The sequence below is a fragment of the Tachypleus tridentatus genome, chromosome 6 (assembly GCF_004210375.1).
Source record: "Tachypleus tridentatus isolate NWPU-2018 chromosome 6, ASM421037v1, whole genome shotgun sequence".
Lineage (NCBI taxonomy): Eukaryota > Metazoa > Arthropoda > Merostomata > Xiphosura > Limulidae > Tachypleus > Tachypleus tridentatus.
Window position 1 is genome coordinate 142560390 of NC_134830.1, and position 25853 is coordinate 142586242.

The 25853-nt window shown below is 31.3% G+C and overlaps 1 protein-coding gene across 1 annotated transcript in view; it reads left to right on the forward strand.

The window, feature by feature from the left end:
- The window catches only part of LOC143253902 (neurofibromin-like), a 90800-nt gene that overhangs the window by 58471 nt on the left and 6476 nt on the right, over positions 1-25853 (forward strand). Inside the window, 15 exon segments of the mRNA XM_076508457.1 lie at positions 6471-6557; positions 7621-7740; positions 8295-8412; positions 8969-9109; positions 9338-9576; positions 10322-10383; positions 11678-11873; positions 13184-13324; positions 17190-17316; positions 18249-18336; positions 19894-19937; positions 20545-20873; positions 22571-22876; positions 24140-24240; positions 24924-25063. Of these exon segments, the coding sequence (XP_076364572.1) occupies positions 6471-6557; positions 7621-7740; positions 8295-8412; positions 8969-9109; positions 9338-9576; positions 10322-10383; positions 11678-11873; positions 13184-13324; positions 17190-17316; positions 18249-18336; positions 19894-19937; positions 20545-20873; positions 22571-22876; positions 24140-24240; positions 24924-25063 (2239 nt within the window).

The following is a 25853-nucleotide window of genomic DNA, read 5'->3' on the forward strand; positions in this document are numbered from 1 at the left end:
TGCTTCTCCATACTGGGTATGTGGGGGAATCCATAGTTACGTCATCAGTGCTTGTCAATCAATCAGTGCTCGCATAGATGGGTATTTCTCATCTATCGATCGTTCACAAGATGGAAAAAAAGAGGGCTCGTTCACCAGTTTGTCTTGTTTCTGGCAAATGTAAAAGGACTAAAACAGTGAATCAAAAATTTAGGAAAGAGTATAGTGCAAAATATCTGGTCATTGCATCAAAAGTCAGTGACAGTCATGCATTTTGGACAATTTGTCACATTGATTTTTCTGTGACGCATGGCGGGATAAACAATTGTTCCAGACATACAAAATTGGCATCTCACCAGTAAAAGGCTGAAGTGAAGATGAAAATGATGCAGATAACGAAGTTTATGAGTAAGAATTCAGAATATGAAACCATAAATGCAGAAGTGATGTTCACGAAATTCGTCATTGCTCCTAATTTACCCCTAGCTGTAGCCAATCATGCAGGACATCTATTCAGAAAAATGTTCCCAGATTCTGATATAGCAAAAATATATGGCTGTGCTAGAACCAAAACCACAGCCATTGAACAAATGTTGGGTTGTGAAGATGACAAAATGATTTCAAGCATACTTACTGATAGTGTTTACAGTTTAGCCACAGATGGATCCACAGACATGGATGACTCAAAACTGTATTCAGTGGTTGTACAATATCTTGACCCTTTGTTTGGAAAAAAATGTTTGTTCTCTTTTGACAATGGTGGAATGGAAAGAAGCTTCAACGGGAGAGAATATTTTCAAGCTTTTGGACCATGAACTGACAAAGAGGAAATTCCATGGGAGACCTGTCTTAGTTTTTCTTCAGACAATACCTCAATTATGTGTGGTATAGGTAAAGGTGTGATGGGACACATCTCAAGACGACAGCCTAGCGTTTACTTCATGGGCTGTGCCTGTCACCTTATGAATATTGCTGCCCAAAAAGCTTCCAGAGAACTGCCCTGCTTAGTTTCTGATATATTGATAGATATCTACTATTTTCTGGACAAAAGTGGTAACAGAAAACATTTCAAACAGTTTCAAGGATTGTATGACAAAGAAACAAGAAAAATTCTACAACTTGTTAACACAAGATGGCTATCATTTGGGGTGTGCCTCAACAGAATATTGGACATGTGGAAGTCATTGGAGAAGTATTTTCACTGTGAAAAGGAAAATCTAGATTCAAAAGGATCTAAATGTGCAGCTCAGTCAGGCAGCAAGACTTTAACAGTCAGGATATCCTCTCAGCCACACAGGGACACAGTCAAGACATCCTCTCAGCCACACAGGGACACAAGACAACAGTCTCCAAAAGCAGACAAAGAAACATTTGATATAACTCAATATATGTTTAGGCAGTCTGTCCTTGAACTAAAGAAGAGACAATCAATGAAAAAAGAGAAGAAAACAAAAGCTAGCAAGGAAGTAACAAAGAAAAGTTATGTGCAGAGCAAGTTAGATAAGTTAACAGTTTTCTTGGACAACAAAATGAACTTGTTGTATTGTTTTTTTCTTCAGTCTGCAATTCCTCTATTTGAGCAAGCCAATTTGATATTGCAAAGAGAAGAACCTTGCATACACATTATGCATAGAACTCTGATTACACAAGTTAAAAGTATACTTGTCAGATACATCAAGCCCGAATATTTTGAAGGCAACATCACTGAACTTGACTACAACAATGAATCCTTACACAAATCTGATGAGGCAGTTTCTACTGGAAATGCTGCCAAGGAATACATTGTTAAATATGAAAAGGACCTGGACCTTATCAGCTTCTACACCAGTGTCAAGAAATACTATATTGCAGCTACAAATTACATGATGAAACATTTCCCTCTAAATGATGAACTTCTGATTCACGCAGAGGTTGCTGATCCAAAACTGAAAGTCAGCAAAGATTTCTCTTCTCTACGCTTCATCACAGACAGGTATCCTGTCCTTGTCAATACACATGAGCACGACACTATTGACAAGTTGGAAGGGCAATATTTGAACTATCAAATTGATACTTTCTCAGAAACTGTCCTTCAGTTGAATGTTAACAAGTTTTGGGTTCAGCTGTCTACAGTTAAGGATAGAAATGGCAACCAGAAATATGACATTCTGTGTAGAATTATGCTTGGAATTCTTACAATCTTCCATTCTAATGCTGGCAGTGAAAGGATATTTAGTTTAGTGACTAAAAACAAAAGCAAGTTCAGACCAAACTTGAGCACCTCAGTATTATAACACACAAGATGTGTATGCAGTCAAATGGACAATGTTGTTATAACTCCCAACCATTCAGAGACATTCTCATGAAAGCAAAGGCTGCAACAGCTGCAAAACTATTGCAATAAGTGTCATAAACATGATATAAACTAGTCCTTACACAAAGGCTTTTTCTGCTTAGTGTTTGTGCATGTTCAATGTTGTTTTACCAGTATGTTTGTTACTCTGAACTAAATAGAAGATATAATTTCAAAATAATTTTTTTAAATTTATTTATTGAATACACAAAACACAGTCATAAATGAGCAATCTATAGCAGTAATAAATAATAATAGTTGTAATAATAATATAATAATAAACAGCTTAGAGACATTGGTCAGGCCTAGTAGCTGCAAATGATAAAGGGCTCTGTCTACAATCATTACGCTCAGTCATTTGAAATAGTTGGCATCTCTGTATACGTTCTAAGAGTCATTCCTTTTTTTGTACAGATTATGACTCTTGTTTGTGAAACAGTTAGGTATACTTTGTGAGGCATGTGAGTTCTTTTTAATTCACCATACAGTAACCTTACTCAGTTTAAGAGTGTGAATAATTATATAATATTATGACTAATTCATTATATGATATTATATAGTAGGCTGATTGTTTAATGATTGTATATATTCATCTTTTATATAGATGAAATCATGAGTCTTGAATAGGTGAAACTGCATTTATTTTCAAATAAAGAGGCTTGTTACATAATTGTAGTTTCCCTTGAATTTTTAAGGTAATTTTCCATAAGAGATACCCTCTAATGGCACATCAGTACATCTGACAGCCATTTGTGAAACTTTATGCCTAACAACAAACAAATCTATCACATCATTTTTAACCAGTTTTAAAGAAAGTGATAGGTGGCACTGTTAATAAAACAGTTGTAGAATGTTTAGTATAGTTTCTCCTCAAACAATGTAATCTTTGAGATTCATATGATGATAATCCCAGTTGGCACATTTATACAGTATTTTGTATATATCTATTAAATTTGTGTGTAATTTGCTTTGATATTTTGCCAAACCTTCATAGTAAAAAATTGGTAGTGTTTTCAATCTTGCTATGGATAGGTCAAAGTGCACATCATGACATTTTTAAAGAGCTACATTCAGAATTTAATTAAACTTGACATCAAAGTGTAGTTAGTCAATTAAATATTAATGTTCTTAAATTTATAAGGAAATATATTTTTAACAATTTCCAGTCTCCTCTAGTGTTAGAATTGTAACATTTTCTCTCCTAAATCTTCTCATTTTCTGTAATTTGTGTACCAACCTTCCAAGAAGTATGGAATTTAACATAAATTACTCATTGTAACTTATTGAGGTACAACATAACTTTTGTAGTCTTCAATTTTATTTGATTACAGATTCATAAACTAGAAAATCAGACCAACTTGCCATACCCACGTGTCATATCATCTCTTTCATGAAATACCAGTAGTTCTCAGACATTTAGTACTACAATATTTATAACCAATAGAAAGCTAAAGTTTTAATCTATGAAATTAAATATGGTATTGCATCATTTTCTTATAAGGAATTGTATAGTTTGCTTCCAGTTCAAACTTTATTCCCATTGGAAACACATCAAGATACTGAGCTGAATTTTTAACAGCTCTTGTCACATAGTTAGAATGCGAGAAAAATTATTATAATTATAGGATGTTGTCTGCTTATTGCATATTATTATATATACTTAAATGCATAATTTAATAACATAAAAATTATTTATGAAGTAGTGTAGTACCATTATTATGAAAAAAGGATTAAGTCTTATCAACAATAGCCAGGAAAAATAAAAGACCCAGCTAAGTACTATATTTCTTGTTTTTTCATGCATATTTTTGATTTATGTAAAATGTAAAAAATTAGAAACTTACTAGGTTAGATTAGGTAAGATAAAAGTGATAATAATAAAAAATCGTTTTCACAAGGTAAACTCTAACAGTTTGTGTGTTGTGTGTTTCAATGGAATAACATGAGCTTTATCTTTGCTGAGTGATTTACAACTTGTGTGGTGAGATTATTAGTTAGACAGGGTTCAAAGGGACAATAAAATTTGAGTAGAAACAGATGTAGACTGTTAACTACCCTTAGGTTATTTAGGGTAAACATATATAGAATCCTGTTACAACATGAAGTCATTCTAGAAAAAAAATCATAATTTAAATTTATTTTTTATTTTTGTGTGGGGGCTACAAGATCAGTCAAATTGACCAACCTTGTACGGAGTTACAGTAGAGAGAATAATAGATAAAATACAAATTTTTATTCAAAAAGTAACATTTGAGATTTATTTTGGAAGTTTTAGAAATTTTAAATAAAATTTGACAACTTTCAGATGATGAAAAAGATTTTTAATCATAACATGAAAATCTCTGCACTCAATGCAGTCAACACTTTGATTTCATGTATTCATAGAGAAACTTTCAATAACAAACACTTTACAGAAAGTATTTTAAGAGCTATTGTATGGAAATTTGGGTCATGACCTCAGACCAATTGACTATGCCCTTAGAAAGAGCTAAAATGTTTCCCAAGTATATTGTACAGTATTTTTTAGTGATGCTTTTTATTAACAGTAGTGATTAAGATGTTTCATACATCAGTTTTTTATTATTATAATCAATTTTCTGGCATTTGATTATAAAGATTATTTTGAATTATTAGCTTGGTATATAGATTTAAAACTAACCTAAGTCTGCTAAGCTGGATAAACCCTAAGAAATGTTGTTGGAATAATGGCTTAACATATTTCTAACAGTGAGATACTCAACTGATAAAACAATACATTATAACCTTTGAAAGCGAAACTGTAAGAAGAATATATTTAATTAGCTATATTAAAGACCGGATTGACTTTTGCTTCTAACTTACATAGGTAATTTGCTTGGGTTGGGAGTTAATATTAAAGATGCAATAATACAAAGATGGAAGTAATACAAGGTACACTGTTAAAAGAATAGCAGTCAAATTTATGTCTATGTATAAGAGATCTAGTGTACTGTTCCATAGCAACTAGCTTTTAAATTACCCTGTGGTTTGTTTTAACATTCAGTTAAGCATATCTCAGTGTTTAGTATGCCAGACTGTGGATTTGTGGGTGCATTGTTTGTATCCTTTTACCAAAAATATCTCTCGCACTTTGGGGCCAACGGATACACTATAACACTGATTGATAAATCTCGCTATTTAATGTTGTGCCCAAAAGCTGGAAGTGTGTGCAGTTAACTTGATGCTATTTTTCCATTCTCAACTCTAAATTAAGGACAGCTAGTTCAGAAATAAGTAAAAACTGCTTAAAACTAATTAGTTTTTCAGTCTTATAATCACAAGTATGGCTTGTTGACTAAAAAACAAAAATGGAAAATCATCTTTTAAAAACTTCCTGCAAGTTAGATCCACAAAGGTATTCTTGCTTGTAAGTTCTAATCTATTCTGCCATTATGGTGATTCCTAGTAGTCAACTTCAGAGGTTAGTAAAGATGGTAAAAGAACTAATTAATATTAACTTGCATTCTGATGTAAAAAAACCAACTAAAAAATCAACCTAGCAATGAGCATAGCTGATTAAATATAGTTTTCTTACATTCTTATTTGTAAAGATTACAATGTACTGTTTCATCAGCAATTTACTCTTGCTGTTAAAAATATTTTTGGCTATAATCCCAGTAATATCTTGCCAGCTTCGGAGAGCTTAGGGAGTTAAATTAGTTGTAAATGCATGTACTAAGCTAACAGTGCAAAATAGTCTTAATAATTATGAAAGTAGTAATAAAAACTAATTGTCTTTAAAAAGTTACGAAGTGAATTATGGTACAGAAAAAGCAGCTGTAAAAAAGGTAAGCATCATTTTGCATCCATCTTGGTGATTATCAACCTAAGAGTTTTGATGAAGTGATAAGTTTCACCATAGATAATAAGACTCGCAAGAACCTCGTGAAGTTAATTTAAACATTTTGATTGTGTTGTTTTGAAGCTGACCTGTGTAAGTTTAGGAGTAACATAATTATTGATGTAAAAACTTTAAAATCATTATATTAATTTTTCCTTTTTGAAATATAAATGATTCTTAAGAATTTTATTGGCTAATTAGGACCATTACAAATTAGTTTGTGATCAGAAAAGATATACAGAATATTAGTTTTAATTAATTTGCAACATATATTAAAAAATGACTCCTTGTATCTATCAGATGTACCCTTCCATTCAGGCTAAGATATGGGGAAACATAGGCCATGTGTCAGATTTACTGGACATGGTTCTGGATAGCTTTATCAAGGTAATTAATGTATTTTCTGAGTGTCTTCTTAAATTGTAATCAGTGATGTCGAGAAACCCACTTGTTGAGAAATTTATATGCAAAAACGGCTCGTTTGGGTTGAGAAAATATTTTACATAGAAGAGCGAACAATGTTTTGACCTTCTTCAATGACGATGACCGAAGAAGGTCGAAACGTTGTTTGCTCTTCTATGTAAAATATTTTCTCAACCCAAACGAGCCGTTTTTGCATATAAACTTCTTAAATTGTGTTTATTTTAGTGTGTGAAACTGGAATAAATTGTAGTTTCTAATAGGAATGTGTCCTTTTCATTTTACTGCTGAAATCAAGTACTTGTTGCAGTAGAAAATATATAAAAATGTGTTTTCTAGCTGTATTATTAGTTTTTGGTTAATAAGCTTTACAAAAAATCATTAATGCTTAAATTGTTGTTTGTCAGTTCCTTCTAATTCCATTTCAAAACACTTGTTGGTTTAAATACTATTCATGTTTGAATGAAGATATTGAAATGATGACAATAAAAGCCAATTGATTGCCTCAAATTTTTATAGTATTGATGTATATGTAATTTAAATTTGAAACAGACGTGCTGGCCAAGTTGTATTCAGTGAATTCAACTTCTTTGAAGGAAACAATGATAGTAATCAGGTGGAATGTCTTTTAACAATAATATATCTGGTTGTAAATCTCATTGCTTTGTCAGTATTATCCACTATTATATTTGGTTGTTAATATTATTGTTTTGTTAGTATTATTCAGTATAATATATTTGGTTGTTAATATTATTGTTTTGTCAGTATTATTCAGTATAATATATTTTGTTGTTAATATTGTTGTTTCATTAATATTATCCAAGATATTATACTTGGCTGTTGATATCCTTGTTTTTTCAAGATTATTGGTGTCTTGTTTTAAGTTAGTTGTTAATTTGCTATTTTTTATAGTTACGTTTGTTTCCTAATTTTAAACCAGGAACTTAATATAACATATATTAAATGTCTTGGTGACTTATACGGTGTGTAACTAAGACCTGTTTATTAGCTAATGTTTCTGTTCATCTAGCGAAGTGTAGCAGGTGGCCTGGGTTCATCACAGGCTGAGATTATGGCTGATACATCTGTAGCTTTGGCATCTTCTAATGTCCAGTTAGTGGCTATGAAAGTCATCAGCAGACTTTGCAGGGTAAGGTTTATGCTGTTCTTAGAGTAGCCAGTGTTAAAATTCAAAACCTGTCGTTTACTTTATGCTTTTTACTGGAGCATAAATAGGCTGTGTAATCAGTATTAAACTTCAAACATCATTAGATATTAACAATCAGTTGACTTGGCTGTACGATACCTAGATATATAATCATCTTAGAAGTCATCACTTAACTTTTGTTACCTTTGATGTGTGGGGATTGTGTTTTATCACAATAGAAATTGAAAGTGTTGTGATCATTTAGAAGGTAGTGGTAATGGGAGGAACTTTATCAACCCAGATGTTATTACCACAGTATTTCTCAACATCATATGTCAGCCTAAAACGTTAAACTGTTTAAATTAGTCCATATTCATTTAGAAAGCAAGGATACACAAGATTGTTTTTGTTTTTTTTTAGTAACAAAAATATATTATTAGTGATCAGTGGTTATTCTCTTCAGAGTCCCGAATCATAATAGAATGTTATATATATTTTCATTAGGCCATGATGGTTTTAGTTCAGTTTTTGTGATGTCTTTTGATCTTGTTCATCAGGTGATTGAGAAAACCTGTACTTCACCCACACCTACCCTAGAACAACATTTGATGTGGGATGACATCGCCATCTTAGCCCGCTATCTCCTCATGTTGTCTTTCAATAACTGCTTAGATGGTAAGCAACAAAAAAAAAAAGATGGATGAAAATGTTAGAAGTTAATGTGTTTGCTTAGGGCTGAGAAAAAGTCTCTAATTTGAGTTTTGTTTTCAACCACAATAAAATTTGTTGTGTACTGTTTGTATTTCATGTATTATTTATTATTCAACTAGAATCTGCTGATAAGCTTTTCTGATGTAGCCTAAAGGTATGATCAGTCAAATAAGCAAATCAGTATTGATTCATAGTGATCATATCTTTTATTCAGTCATAATCTAAATGGAATACCACACCAACTTGGTGTTGGTGTTTGATAAGATATAATTGAATGAGAAAGATGTTATATTAGCTCTAAGAATAAAAATCTTATTTTGGTGTGGTTAAAGCTGAGTTTCTTTGGTCAAATAGAATATTTCTCTAAGCATAAAATGTTTTTATAAAATCATATTTTTGGACTAATAATAACTGACAAAAATATGTGTGATGTATTTTTGTATACTTTTAAGATGAGTTATTTATTACTGATGAATAGTTTATTGTTTTAATACTTGTTTAAAATTTTAAATTTTTCTAGTTGCCAGTCACCTCCCATACCTGTTCCACATAGTGACTCTTATTGTCCACACTGGCCCTGTGTCTTTAAGAGCTTCAATTCATGGTCTAGTTATCAACATCATTCATTCCCTTTGTACTTGCACAAAACCGTCTTTCAGTGGTGAGACAACTAATTTTTACAAGAATTTTTGGTGGTAACACAACAGTAATAAAAAATGTGAAAGCCTACTGGTTAATAATGTTAAAATCTGCATACTGGTTAAAAAAAAATATTGAGCTCAACCTGTTGATAAGAAACAGTATTTAACTCAATCAAATTGTTGCAAAGAACATTAAATAATAACACCTGTTGGTTAAAACCAATCTTACTTTCTGTTGTTTTTTAAAGGTGAAACTCAGCGAGTTCTCAGGTTAAGTTTGGATGAGTTTTCTCTTCCGAAATTCTATCTTTTATTTGGAATCAGTAAGGTGAAGTCTGCTGCTGTGACAGCTTTCCGCTCAACTTATCGTCTTGGAGATCGTCACTTTGATCATTCTTTCACTTGCTCTGGTACAGATCAAGAACGGATGCCACTGTCATCGTTGGAAACAATTACGGATGCTTTACTGGAAATGATGGAGGAAAGTGTAAAATAGATTCCTTATAATATTTTACTTTTTAATAAGTTGTAGAGACACTTGTAAATTGTCTTTACTTATTCTTGTGTCCTTTTTTTTTAAGCTACTTCATGAGAACAGAATTTGTACTGGATAAAAAAAGATTGTATTTTCATTAGAATATGTTTTTCTTTACTTTTGCCTATCTATCACTGAAAAACTCCAAAAACTGTTGGTTGAAAAACTGTATTATTTCCTTTTACATGTGATAAGGGGGTATGGTTTAATCCTGTGGTAAGATTTTGTATTTTCGAGCAGAAGAACTGGACTATGAATTTGTGTGACACTATAAAAAAATGTCCTTAATATTTTAAGCTGTGTATATATTATCACAAGTGAAAGCATGGCTGGTGAGTAGGTGGTAGGGTACTGCTGGCTAGTTAAATTAATTCCCTCTGGTCACTAGATCGAGATTAGGGATAGCAGCAGGTAGCTTTATTAGTTTTTCCATAAATACAAAATTCGAAAATATTATTTTGTATGTATAAAAATAAATGAATACAGTTTTGTTAACAGTAGTTGATAGAAAGTGAATGAAATTGATGTGAAGAAAATTTAAAATAATCCTTTGAACAAGTAGATATGTAATGAGTGGTAACAGGTAATATTCACTTTCTTCAATATAGAATCATCAGTATAGAAGTTTATTTCACTCCTGACAGTTTTTGATTTTTTTTTTTTTTCTTTTTTTCTTTTTTTTTTTTTTGCACACTAGGTTTGCATGAAAAATATTCCAAACTGTGATTGGTTGCAACAGTGGACAGCTTTGGCCAAGAGGTTAGTACTCAAATGTTCTGATAAAAAAATTAATATTACACATGGTCCAGCAAGGCCAGGTGGTTATGGTGCTCAACTCACAATCTGAGGGTTGTGGATTTGATTTTAATCCCCATTGTACCAAACATGCTTGCCTTTTCAACTACGGGGGTGTTATAATGTGATGGTAAATCCCACTATTCATTGGTAAAAAGAGTAGTCCAAGAGTTGGCAATGAGTAGTGATGACTAGCTGCCTTCCCTCTTGTCTTACTCTGCTTAATTAAAAATGGCTGCAGGTTTAATATCTACAGGTTTCTTTATTTATTGTTTGACCTAAACAAAAGAAAACACCCTGTTATCAGACTAGGCTCATCAATGAACTGTTATGAAACATTTGACAAAAATGTATGTGAGCAAGGTCTTCAAATGTGAATGTTCTCAAAAAGAGTATTTTTGTAGCAATAATGGAAAAGTGATGAAAAGCAACCCTGCATTGCATATACCGCCAACAGAACACAGTAGTTAACTTGGCAAGAAGCTTCTACCATTTGTATCGAATATCTTGAAGATGCTGATAAATGACACAGAATAAGAAAAGTTATGACAGAGTGGGAAACCTGATAACATTGCACAACAAAGTTTTTGCTTCTTGAACACTGTTGGGTGTTCCTTATAGATTTTTGGCTGCTGATCACGAAAATCACATTCAAATTTGCCCATCAAGTACCATTTCATCGAAATCTTCAGTTTTGCTACAATGGAAAAACTATATCAGATCCACTGGAATCCCTCAATGCTTGCTGACTACTGTTGGACACTGCAACATGATGCACTGGACATTGAATACAAACAAAAATCAGGAGCAAAACACTTTTAATTATGTTGAACTTAATAGCATATTAGAAACATAAACGCAATTAATTATGTTATTGCTGGTTCCTCTTTGATGAAGCAAAACCAAAACTATATTTGTGCATACCCACCAGGTACCTGTCACAATCAGCAAAACCTTTTCAAGAAGCAAAACTTTTCAAAAAAATTGTTGTGTAGTGTAACCTAAGTATGTTCCAAAGGCAGACCCTCCTTTCTTTATCAGTTCCCCCTTGAAGAAGGAAGGAAGGTCAACCTGATGAAAGTACTAGCTCATATTTCATTATGTTAAATGTTATTAATTATAGAAATAACGTGTTTATGTAATAAAGTCTGATGTTTTTCTTTTTGTACAGTATAAAACCTAAACACACACAAGAGTTTTATAAATTTGTCACATGATAGTGAGTCAATAGTTAACACTTTTATTATTTGTTTTACAGTTTTGCCTTCCGCTACAACCCAGCTCTTCAGCCCCGAGCTTTAATTGTGTTTGGTTGTATTAGTAAAACAATAATTGACCAGGAAATTAAGCAACTTTTAAGGATTCTGGTAAAGGCATTAGAATCATTCCAGGATGTCCAGCTGATAGATGCCATTATCATGTCCTTAACAAGACTTCAGCCTCTGTTACTTCCGGTAATAAGAAAGTAATTTACATTGTGCATTAAAAGCGTAATTCTACTGTAGTAACATGAATCATGTTGGGTAAGGTTTACTGATTGATGTGGACAACAGTTATGTGAATTTATTAAAACCATTCATCTTGTATAATGCCATCTCTGACTATGGATTAGTAAAAATGAATAACTCATAAGAGTCATCATTATTTGAAATACAGATGCTTCAAACACGTGACACAGTAACTGTGGAACATTTTGCAATACTGTTTTGTTTGTTTGTTTTTTGGGCAATTTATTTTTTATATTACAATAAAGGTACGATGTAAAATAGCTATTTACAACATTGTTACACATAAACTGTTGACAAGAAAATCACTTTTCTTAAATATACTAGGCCTAATAATGTAAGCTGTCTTGTTGAAAGGCAATAAAAGAATATTCTAAACCATTGAAATGAATATAATTAGACAGAATTTGTCAATCATATTTTACAAAATAAAAATTACTTATTGTCACATTTTATTGATGTATGTGCATGTATTCATAACATATCTCATGTTATTTACCCTTACCTGAAAATGAAACATAATACTTGTGTTCACAGTAGCCTTGAGATATAAAACTTGTGAGTTGTTATAGAAAAATTAACTTTCAAGACAGTAAAATAAATGAACATGTAGGAAAACTCATAAAGTTAATTTGTAAGTTTTCTGTGGCATAGAAATAACAGAAAACCATTACAAACAAAAGTTCCACTTCACCTCGAGATGCCTCAAAAATTTAAAATATAGTGTAACTATACAAGAAAGAGTTAGATTCATGGCAAATAGATCATGAGAAAGAAAATATTGAAGTTTAGGTTTTTGTTGCATTCAGAAACTTTGGAATTGTAAAATATGATGTGTGGATATTAGGGTTTCACAGGTCTTTACCTCAGCAGCTTCAAACGTTTGCTGTTTTCAAAATATTTGAGTAAGCCAAAAGGAAGTGCACAGTTATATATTATTGCTTAGTTTTGGAAGGTTGTACATGTGCAGATGGGAAATCTAATATATGTATATTGATGAACCTATATTTTCTGGCAGAGAAATTTTTTAATATTAAATAAAAACTACTGAAACACTTAATTGCATGTTCTGTATTATTAAAAAATATTTGAAATTTCATAAACAGAAATGCATTCTGATGATAATATGTGTGTGTAATAAGTAGAAAAAATTAAATAGTCCATGATAAAGACTGCTTTTAAACCTTATGATTACTGATTGGCTCTTTTAGCATAATTATGTAAAATTTAGTTTCTGTTAATGTTATTCTCCTTTACAGGAGTCTCCCATTCATCGAGCACTGTTCTGGGTTGCGATATCTGTCCTTCAGTTAGACGTTGTTACACTGTATGCCTCAGGACTAGCGTTGCTAGAACAAAATCTTCATACACTAGAGTATCAAGGGGCTTTTGAGAATCAGGTACTTCAAAAGAAATTTAAGAAATGTTCATTGAGAATTAAATAAGGTTTCAAACATTAAGCAATTATTTGCCATCTGAAAAGCTGTGCATCTGTGAACTATTTTGCATTGGCATTTCCATCCTTTTTTGTTCTGCAGGTTTGAAATAACCCACTAGATCAATTATCACAGACCCTGAAATAATACCTCAAGTAAATTAGAAAGCCAGAAAGAGCCTGTAAAAAAAATCACTTTTAATATTCTTCTTGTTAAAACAGACCTTAAAAATATTGTACAGATGAGAAAAATGTATATTAAAATAAGACTATTCATAAATGTTGCACTTGTGAGATCTTTACTTCTTTGTTATTTTTTGTTTTTCCTTTGTAACCAAAGCTATGAAAGTAACATTAGTATATGAAGATTTCCATTTTTTTTCTTCTTAAAGATCAGAAACGTGGAATTGCATCATCCTCAATTATATAAATATTTTAAATTGTATTTAAACAACATTTGAAAATGTTAGCACAAATTGTATTAAAGTTCTATCCAGATTTATAATATAAGATTTATCATGAAAAATCGTTTAATAGACAAACTGATATATAAAGTAAGAAATTTGCTAACACTGGTGAGTCAACAGGCTTTGAACTGTGCACCTTTGTCTACAAGCTAACAAGTGTCAAGTGACTATTGTTAGTATAAAACCAACACAGGAATATTTTTTATTACAATTTACAACTTTTACAGTAAGTAAGACGACTTTTTGATCTCTGGTATGATCATTATTGAGTCACAAGTATTTACAGTAAGGAATGTTTTAGTTGTTTTGAAAGCTAATCTTACTTATTGTAAAAGCTGTAAACTGTAATAAAATATACTTTATCAGCATGTAAACTCAAAACTAATCTAACCTGAAGAATCATTTGGTAGAAACCTAATCTCATAAAACCTGTGCTTGAATAAAAAAACGTTGACATTTCAGAATTTTCTTAAATCGATCTTCCATGTAAGAGCTTTGAAAACAATTAACAATGTTTTTAGCCTAGGTTCTTCATCAGCTATTACCTAATATTCTTTAGTAAAATGAAAGAGAAATTTAAATCCAAGTTGTGATATAATGAATGTGTTGAAACTAAGTGTGTGCATAAATTATCAAATGTTTACAATTAGAGACAGACTGTCAGCTAATGCCTGATTAGGTCACTCGTTGTTTATACAATGATTGACCTAGTTTGGAATATTTTGGGGGATAGTTTTGGCCCATTAATGAATTTTGTACAAGCAATTTCTTGCTTTGAGGCACCAGTCATCAAATGACGTACATTATTGATGTTTTTTTTACTCTTTTCATACATATTAATTTTTGTTTTGGACATGAAAGTTAATGAAACCTTAATAAAACTGGTTTCTGGCTTGTAATCTTCAAACCATTGGTTACTGATAAACAAGACAGCACCTTGATGACAGATATAATCATTCAAAACAATTATTCTTTTAAATACTGTACAAATGTGAGTAGTGTCATCACAAGAAAGCAACTTTTAGGCTGAACACCATGTTGAAATACAGAGGTTTTATTGACCCACAAGGTTTCCAGTTGTTTGTCAAGTGGATTTGTAACAATGAACTGAGAAAACAAATTACAAAATACTAAATTACTGTTATGTGAGAAAACTATGTGATATATAACACTGTTGATTTGTTCGACAGTGCACGAGTCGTCTTGGTAGCAATGTAAGTACTAATCTTTGCCTTTTTTTTTGGGGGGGGGGGCATGGTAACATCATGGTGTATGCTTACCAACCAATTATTATTGCAAATTAAAATAATGTGTTCCATAAATATTATTTGATTTCAATTATATTGAGAAAGACACAAGACTATAACAGTTGTTTTAAGAACCGAAGTTAAGAAAATTGGAAGTATTCCTAAAGAACTGTAAGTAACAAAGAATTAATTAGTACTTCATGTGGTAATAATCAGTCACTTTTTCAATACCTTGTTTTATTGTCTTCTTTTTTACTTGAATAAGTTTCTTCAATAGTTCAGGTACAAGACAAAGTATGCTAGGGAAGTGCAAGTTTTGCAGCCCTGGGTAAATGAAACAAAACCTTGACAGGGGTTTAGTTTAGAGAGAGAGAAGTCTGAGGAAGTATCTCACCAACACGGGTGTTCAGGAACATTGTAGTTCCTCTTCATCCCCGCTCATAGAAGATTATTTATTTGTACATGGAAGTTTTCCTTATTTTAATTTGGCTTGTTTGAAGCAATGAAGTGAGGTGGTTAGTATGAAAATGTCGAGTGAGAACACAGAATGAGACAAGGCAGCAAAAAGGAAGTGGACAAGTCTGGAGCTAGCTGGCAGAAAAGAAGCAAGCCACAGACCAACCCCACGATAATCAGTGGAACGTTCTATGATCAGGGCCACGGAGTGGCTGGGATTTGTAAATCCAAGTGCCTCAGAATTTGTTGTGGAGGAAAATGGAAATGCCCCAAGAAAACCCACTTTCATAGGACAGGTGCCGAATATTTTACTTATCCTCTTGCCCAGATCTGAAAAACAAAACAAAAAAAGAACATATATAAACATAAACATATATTGCCCTGAGTAATTAATATTATTATATTTTATAAAAAAAATACACAAACAGTCAAACAAAACATTTAAGAAATACCATTACTGTGAAATTCACATAAAGAAAGAAACCATTTTTATTCTCTCCCTTCTCTTTCTTTTCACATATATTTTATATCATGCATGTTAAATTCTACTCGGGTATTCTAGAATCCAATAATACATGTTTTGATATCCAGCCATGATAGACTGAACTTGTACTTCCCTAGCATACTTTGTCTTGTACCTGAGCTATCAAAGGAACTTATTCAAGGAAAAAAGAAGACTATAAAATAAGGCATTTGCAATGGTTATTGTTTGCTAAGCATACACCATGTTATGTCACTTTCCATAATCCAGCTATTCAGATTTCAAAAATGATTTTTTTTATCAGATTGGGTTTTACAAATTGGAACAAAAAAATTCTTACTTATATCAAATTATTACTTTGTTTACCACAGTGAACACTTTTTTATTATTATGTTTGTTGATAAAAATACATACAAGCTGAAGAAAAGAGAAAACACTGATGTCAAACAAATATGTGTCCTCATTTATTTTGTTTTTTTTTGTGAGAACCATATCGTTTAGCTCCAAAACTACGTGCTGTGGTCTTTCTTTTATGTATTGTGTCTGATACATTTCTTTTTTTAATGGCCAACAGCAATCAACCATCGTGCTGATGTTCCACCTTACCTGATACCTAATCTCTATTTCTAGTTATTTATAATGTATTTTAACTATTGGATCACAGTTGATCTCCAGACGTTATCTATAATAGGTTTCATCAATCTGATTGTAGCTAATCTCTGTAAACGGTATATACAATACATCTTACTTAGAATATATGATTACAGCTGCCCCCAGTGGCTCAGAAATGCATCTGAGGGTTTATAATACCTAAATATATCTTACCTTAATTGTTTACAAACTACACAGTTTTAGACACTTTCTTCAAGGTGTAAAAAATAATTTTGTATATACAGAGGTCCTGCATAGCCACTAAATAAGTCTTATAAAAACTTGTGATCATAGATTCCAGGAGGGAAAGAAAAACATTCATTAAAATCTAACATTTCAAGATCTGCATTTTTACTGTTATCATTTCCAAAATTCAAACAAATTGTTTTTTTAATAACACAAGAAAAGCTTATGCTCAAATATTAGGTGCTAATAGTTTTCCTCATGAATTTTCTGGTTGTGTATTTTATAATTGTTTGTAACCTCTGACTACCTTTAAACATCTGAACCTTTCTTATCATTTTTCAGACCCTCGAAGGAACCATGATGTCCACTCGAGAACCACTTGAGTGGCATTTCAAACAGTTGGATCATTCTGTTGGCCTCAGCTTTAAAAACAACTTCCATTTTGCTCTTGTTGGCCATTTGATCAAAGGTGAAACAATTACTGTTGTTTTAGAACTCTGTGAAACATATTAGTTTTGTTTTTTTAAATATAAAACCTTTTCATACAATCACGTTTTCTTAAGGTTTATCAGAAAACTATTGAAGAAACTGCTTGTAGAGTAACATAGAGTATTTTTATTTAGAAGATGGTACTAGTTAACTTGTTTATTTTGATAGTTTGAAACAGTTTTGTGTTTATAACTGTGTATGTATTTTAAACAGGTGTTTGGTTACATATAATACATTTTCATGTCAAGAACTGGGTTTTAACTTTTTATACCCTAGACTAGACAGCTGTTTATATTATACATAATACATTTTCATGTCGATAACTAGGTTTGAACTTTTTATATCCTAGACTAGACAGCTGTTTATGTTACATATAATACATTTAGTATGTTGATAACTGTGTATGAAGTGATTTTACTGTACACTAGAATCTGTTCATGTGATGTATAATTTTTCTATGTTGATAACTGCTTGAAGTGTTTGTACTCTAGACTAGACAGCTGTTTATGTCTAGGCTAAACAACTGTTTATGTTACAAATAATAAATGATTCAGATAGTATACTCACTACACACTTCTATAAACATAAAAATTAAAATAGTGAAACTTTATAATTTCATGACAAATCTTTACTGTCATTAATATTCAGAGATGTGAAATAATTTAAAGTGTGTGTAATACATCATCACATGCCTCACCAGCATTAATTGTTGAATTATATGTTTTTACATTATGTAAAAGTGGAGAAATTCTCAACATAGTGACTTTGATCAGCTTATTAAATTTATATTGAGTGTGTACTCATGTCTTGTATTTCTGTTAGGGACATCTGTAAATTATGGAAGATTTAAAGAAAGTTAAGTCATCTGTGGTGATGTGTTTCAGCCGTTACAAACTCTGTCTCATGTTTTAGGTTTCAGGCATCCGACTCCAACCACAGTCTCTAGGACAACCAGAGTTCTGAATGTGTTACTTGGAATCATAGCAAAACCTTACAAAAGGTACGTTTGGGTTTAAGGTTCTTTTACTTTTTATCAGATGAAAATCTGCTCTTGCAAACATTGGTTAAGCTCTGTTTTTATTTTGTTATGTTTAATCTGTTTGATGCAGTAGTATTAACTCATTGTATTCCTAATTATTTCTAACTTTTAATATTTTACTACCTGGATTTAATATGCATGAATATTTTCAGTGAAAAGAAATGAAATTTGTAATGTATGAATATGTAATAATTAAACAGTTATTTGACTGTATAATATCAAATAATGAATTATATGCAACATTCTAACATTATTTACTTATGTAAATTAATTTAGCTAACTGTATAATAATGTAAAAGGACTAATAAATCCCGTAAATATTACATACACATCTCCCATTATATTAGGCCTAACTGTATTTCCTTGGTTTGGTAAGCCGAGCTGTGCTGATGAGCTTTGAATAGGCAAAACTTCAATTCACAGAGGAGGGTACAGCCAATCAATAAATGCAGTAGACCTCTATGTCAGAGATACTCTTTTCAATTTTACCTTCTATGAAAAATAAATTTGTAATATGTATATATATATATTTTTTTTTTTTTTTTCAGTTTAATTCTATCTACTACATTGTCTTTTGAGTCTTTCAGAGTAATTTTCTTGATATAAGTAAGCAAATTTGTGTGGTAATCTTGAATAAGTTCTGTAAAGTAATTTTGGTGATTTAAGGAAGAATTTTCATGAACAAAAACAAAGTGGTATTAACCAGTTGGTACTAACCAAGAGGAGAAGTTAATGTGTAAGGTAAATAGTTTAGATAAGTGTAATGTTGGCCTGTTTTTAGAGTAACTTATTAATCATTATTAATTAATAAAATATGAAATGTAAGGATAGTCTTTAAATTGCACATTAACTCTCTTAGTGCTTAAATCACATATTAACTACCTTAGCCCTTAAATCACATATTAATTACCTTAGTTCTTAAATCACACATTAACTCTCTTAGTCCTTAAATCACACTAATTCTTGTAGTCCTTAAATCACATATTAACTCCATATTGAAACTTTAAATCAAGCTAACCCTGATGAGCTGTCTTTTCCAATGATGTGAATCATAAAATATTTTCATCAAACATTAACAATGCTTTGTTTGAGCTGATTAAATCTTAACAATTCATCCATTCTTTTTTGGTATTATTTTATTAACTTAAGTAAACCAGCATATGCCTTCTCTGGCTTCAGTTTTTAAATTTCAGTTTCCCAATTTTAAGCTTATTAACTCCTTAAATCACATATTAACTCATTTAGTCCTTAAATCACGTATTAACTCATTTAGTCCTTAAATCACGTATTAACTCCTTCAGTCCTTAAATCATGTATTAACACTTTTAGTCTTTAAATTATATATTAGCTCCCTTTGTCCTTAAAATGTATATTAGCCCTCTTGATCCTTCAAACAAAAAATTTCATACTTATGCAGGTGAAAAGTAACTAAAAATATTAAACATTGATTTTCTATACAGACAACTTGAATAGATTGCAATGATAATTAATAACAAAATTTATACCACTTTTGTTCAGGGATAAATTTGAAGTGACATCGGAGAGTGTGGCATATCTAGCAGGTGAGCCAACAGTTAAAATATGTACATTTTGAATAATATTGAAACTTTAATTCAAGCTAACCCTGATGAGCTGTCTTTTTCAATGGTATGGATCATAAAATACTTTCAGCAAACATTAACAATGCTTTGTTTGAGCTGATTAAATCTTAGCAATTCATCCATTCTTTTTTTGGCATTATTATATTAACTTAAATAAACCAGGATGTGCCTTCTCTGGCTTCAGTTTTTAATTCTCAGTTTCCCAATTTTAAGCTTATCTTTGAACTTGTGTTTGTTCATGTGTAATAATGTTTTGGAATAAAAATTTATTATTACCTGTAACTATTAAACTTTTCCTTAAATTGTTAAGGATTAAAAAAACTGAAATTGTACAGTGCAAAATTTGTACAATTACTTTTGTATATCTGTGTTTTTATCAATATAGTACTGAAGATATATTTTTTGCTATAGATTTATTTTTGTGATGGTTTTCAATATACTGAAATCCTTATTTATATGCTTTAGCTTATTTCTCATCATAAATCCTACTACATTTGTGTCTAAGCTGCATAAAGGTTTATTAATGAAATTAGCATCAAAACTAAGAGGATTTTTTGTATGTTATCAGCTCTCGTATCAGTCTCGGAAGAAGTTCAGAGCCGTTGCCACTTAAAACATCGGGTCACAAGGGTTGTTTCACAGTTTCCTTCGGTAGAAAGGTTCTGTGTTGATCTTCATTCGTCTGTACCAGTTACCCAAAGTGTCATTTCATCTAGCAACCCCACACCTAGTCACACCCCTATACCTTCTCCCTCCTCTTCTAGTCCCACAGCTCAAACTGCACCTCAGGTTCCTGTCAGCACCACCCCAACCACGAGAAGACAGAAGTCGTGTGACCTGCTGGACCAAAATACTCTGAGTCAGACTCAACTTTCCAAGCATATGCTGATACAACAGGTATCCCAAACTGGCATATAAAGATTATTTTAACTAAAGCAGCAAAATTGAAATAGTTAAAGGTATAATAAAGTTAGCACACCTTTTCACCAATTGTTACCAGGTGCACACATATATATATATATATATTTTTAGCTTATTTATGTCTAGAGAAACATTCCAACATTAGCTATTACATTATTTTTTTCAGATTGATATAATAAAATTTCTCCTTTTTGATTTTAGAGCTTTATTCAATAAAATCACTACTAAACTTGACAAGGGCAAGTGTGTCCAGACTGTAAATCCAAGGGCTCATGGTTTGTGACCAGTTGCCACAAAAATGCATTCTGCACTTAAAATTGTGGGTTTGCTGTAAGAGTGCTGTAAGTTTATCAGTTGAAAATTAAGTATGGTTATTTATATGAAATTCTGAAAATATACCCATATTAATTATTCCAGATGGTAGGGTAACACATTAGTGAACTTGAAACGTTATATTCTTTTCATACCCAAATACATCATAGTTACTAAGCTTGATAAATTATAATGGAATTCTGTGGTATTGATGTAGTTTCTTTTTGTTATTTCAAAATGCATTTATAAAACAAAAAAGTATTTTGTTCTACATTGAAAAATTTGATAAGGCTTAGCAGCTTATGGTAAGTAGTGCAAGTACAAAGGTCATAACCAGAAAAGGCAACTGTTTGCTTTACTTCCTTATTTACAATTCTATGTTTAAAAAAAAAAAAATGAGTTTCATAACTTATTTGTAAATAATAACTTGTATATGTGTATAATGTTTAATAATTGAAATGTGACTGTATTTTTTAAAATACTAGTCCACTATAACACGGCCAAGACAGGCCACTTTGTAAAGACTAAATGTCAATTTTATATTATTGGATACAGTAATATAAGTGAACATGTGCCATGTCATTGCAACTGCTGTATAGTCAGCCGGGCATGACTGAAGGTCAATATAAGAAAAATAATAAATGGAGATAGTTGTATAATGTTATACGATTTAAGCTATTATATACTAAACATATGTGTTTTCATGTTATAATTTGAAGTCTTTGTAGAATGATTAAAGCATAATTTGTGTTTATTTCCTAAATTTTTTATGGCGTTTACAAGGGTAATCAAATTGACCAAACTCATACTGAGATATAACAAACAGATAAAATGTAAAGTTTTTTCCAAAGTACATTTGATAATTATCTAGAGATTATAAAAGTTTTTCACGTGAAATATAAAAATTTTCTGAGGCATAAAGTTATTTTTAATCTTAAAATCAAAATCACTCTACATGTTGGATGGTTGATATTTGAAAAGAAATAATTTAGAGGAAAACATCACTTAAAAAAATCATGAAACTTTGTTTAAAAATCTACTATTTTGTGTACAAAAGCCTTGTAATCCTTATTGATAATATTCAAAAACATTTCATGAAGATATGTTTATTGTACTGAAAGTTATAACATGAAAACTATAACAAACACAGAATAGTTATGAGGCCAGTTCCTGCAACTGAGCCCTTAGTGAAAGAGTTAATGTTTGTAAAATGGTATTGCAGGATATCACCTTTTCTATGTTGAAATAAACATGAGTTGTATACTTTAGTTTCTGTCGAGAAGTCATTATCAGTTTTATCCTGTATTCTTTTAAAACTGACACTACTAGATTTGTCCCACGTTTTATTCCCTTGTTTCAAGGTTCAAAGTATCAAGGATCCGAAATATTGGAAAAGTTTGGATAGTGACTCACAGAACTTACGCCCACTTTTCAAAACCCAACGCAGCAACTCAATGCCAATTCCGAAAAGTGAAGAGACCAGAGCGACTTCTCCCTCAGACTTTGAGGGCGAAGACTGCCTGGAAGGTGAGAAGAAGGAGAAAGAAGAGCCCCCAAGCCACAAGAACAAAAATACTAGAGTCTCTGTGTCAAATGAAAACAATGTGCTGCTAGACCCTGAAGTTTTGACAGATCTTCCCTTTCAGGCTTTAGTACTGACAGTAATGGTAAGTTTCATACTTGGGTTATTGATCTCCAAGGGTCTTTAAGGCTTTAGGATTTTTGTCACTCTGCTTTCACCAGTGATTGTAGGTTGTCAGAAACATGGACACTTTTGGTATTATCTTTCTTCACATTCTTCCCTCCTCTCCATAATAAATGATGAGTTTACAGTAATAAAATTTGCGTTTTAATTATTTGTGGAAAACCGAGCACAAATAGCCTCTTGAGTGGCTTTGTGCTTAAAAACAACCAAACCAAATCACTTCTTACCAGTTGATATTCCAAGTTTGTTTTCTACATTAATTGTTCTCCATTGGGACTTTGGTATAAAAGCTAAATCCGTCTTCGAGTGAATGAGTAAAATTTAAACATCCACCCAGAAGAGATTCAGTACTCTCTTCCCATAGGATTCTTTCTCCTTTGGTACATAACAAGTGAAATTTTGAGAATAACTTTCTTCTACAGTAGCTACTTAGTGGTAAAGTTAATATGAAAGAAGCAGATAGGAGAAATCAGTGAATTAAAACTTATCATCACAGAACTGATAACATTCAGTAAACTGATATTTTTACCAGAACCTATTATTATGAAGATAATGCTAGACTAGAATTTTGTATGTGATCTCATCTGATATGGTCACAGTTAATAAATACGAGTTTATGGCACGTGTATGTTAGAAGACCATACAGTCAGGAAAACTGACTATGACAATGAAATATATTTTTAAATAACATTCATCAATATTCACTAGTGATCAAATTAAGATTTCTACATAGATCAGAACTAAGCTTATCAGTGAATATAAGTAATTGAATTTCATTTTCTCACTTTGTAATTATTAAAAAGTATTGTTCCATAAATTTGGTGCTATTGCTTTTCACAGCATTTTTTTTTAATCCAAGTGAAATGTTCACTAAGTTTGGCCAGCTCAGGAGGTTCAGGTTAGTTGTGAATCCATATACTACATCTGTGATGGGGAATGCAAGCTTATAATAAAAATATTTAATAATGATAATAATAAAAATTGTAGAATAATCAAACATATTAAACATTCTAACTGATACTGCTAGAGAAAGTCATATTAAAGAATATAACTTACTCATGAAACATAAAAATTATGTTTGATTTTTGTCTATCATTGATATCCCACTTGTGTTTTGTCAATTAATTGCCACATTGAATAAACAAATCAGGATTTAATTTACTATTAAATAATTCCAGCATGTCAAAAATATTTAATCTATAGACATAAATGTTAATTTTTTTAGGCCACACTTGTTCGTAATACAACAGATGAAAATGAAATGAGGGTGTTATATGAGTACCTTGCTGAGGCTTCTGTTGTCTTTTCCAAAGTTTTTCCTGTTATGTGAGTTCATTATGATATAACTCCACCTTCAACCCTTCAATTTTCATGTGTGTTTTTTGTTGTTTTTTTTAAATAAATAACATACTATTGCCCAGCATGCTATTTTACTTTGTATTTGACTTCTGGAAAACCATAATATTGATTTACTTTAAATTTGTTGTTAAAGCATCCCTGGAAAGATTTTTAAAGCTAAATAATTGTTGTTTTATTACATAGATTAAATGTAAAATGTAATTAAAATTTTCTTATTCAACATACAAAAGAAGGGTAAATGGAAATCATAAGAAATAAAAACCTGTCTTGTGAATTTTATCGTAGATTAAACATAAAAGTTTATTTAATCTACTTGTTTTTTTCAAAACTACCCACTTAACTTTATTTTTAATCTACTGGTTTTTTCTAAACTACCCACTTAACTTAGTTAAGTTTTGAAACTTCCTGTTGATTTAATCTAATTTGTTATTAATATATACGTTAAAGTTTTAAAAACAGAATTTTATTAGTCTACAACAGTATAAGTGTAGAGCATAAGAAATGATTGATTACTCTTGAATGTTGGAAATCTCCATATTCTTCTAGTGTCTTACACTAATGTAATATCATTGTGTAAACCACTTTCGTCTTGTAGATTCAGAAATTATTTCTCTTTATATATTTATCACTCATTCTTTTGCTTTGTACAGTCACAGCCTACTGGATGCCAAAATCAACAGTGTACTTGCTCTCTGTCATGACCAGGTGATTCTCGGTGCGGTCCAGAGTATCATACAGAACATGATAGCTTGTGAGGACTCCAGCCAGCAACAGCTCCATTACTTACAGAGTAAGGATAAAACCTTTCTCAGGTTTCAAATAATGAAGATATCAGTTGTTTAAATATCTCCTTGAATTCATTCTATTTTAATTGGTATTTTGACATCATCTTGTAACTTAAGAATTTTTTTAATTACTTGGTTTTACACTCACATCTTGTTTTAACCAGTTTTGTCTTGTATCTAACCATATAACCTACATCAGTTTTAATATTTCTTGAGCAAGAAAAACTTGTGTTTAATCTATTTAATTAGAAATTTAAGTTGTGCTGGTGTATGATTAATTAGAGGGTTGTACTTGTTTTTTTTAATTGTAATCTGTATGAGGTGACTTTAAACTGCCAGTCCACACACTTAACATGGAGGTTAACTTGTATTGAACAGCAAACTGCAAACATTGCTTATAATTTGTTGAAAACAATGTGTTGTTTGAAACTGTGGTGGCAAACAACTCGAATTAGTTTCAAAAGTTCCCTAAATTGGACATCCACCTAATATCCTATCTCTCACTGTACATTCCAGAGCAAGTCAGTGTTTTGTTGTTTTTTTCTAAAGGACTCACGTATAAGAAACATATTTCCAGTTGAAGATTCAATTATGGCAACTCAAAAACAAAATCGTTGTTTAAAATGCATGATAACATTTATATTTTGCTTACAACAAAAATTAAAAAGACCACATGTTTCACTAGTTTTACTCTGTCATAATCAGGAGTATAAACCTACATGACAAATGGGGTAATTTTATAAAGCAAAGGTTTTAACTATTGTATTCTGTGAAGGTGGTATGAGTATCGTACTT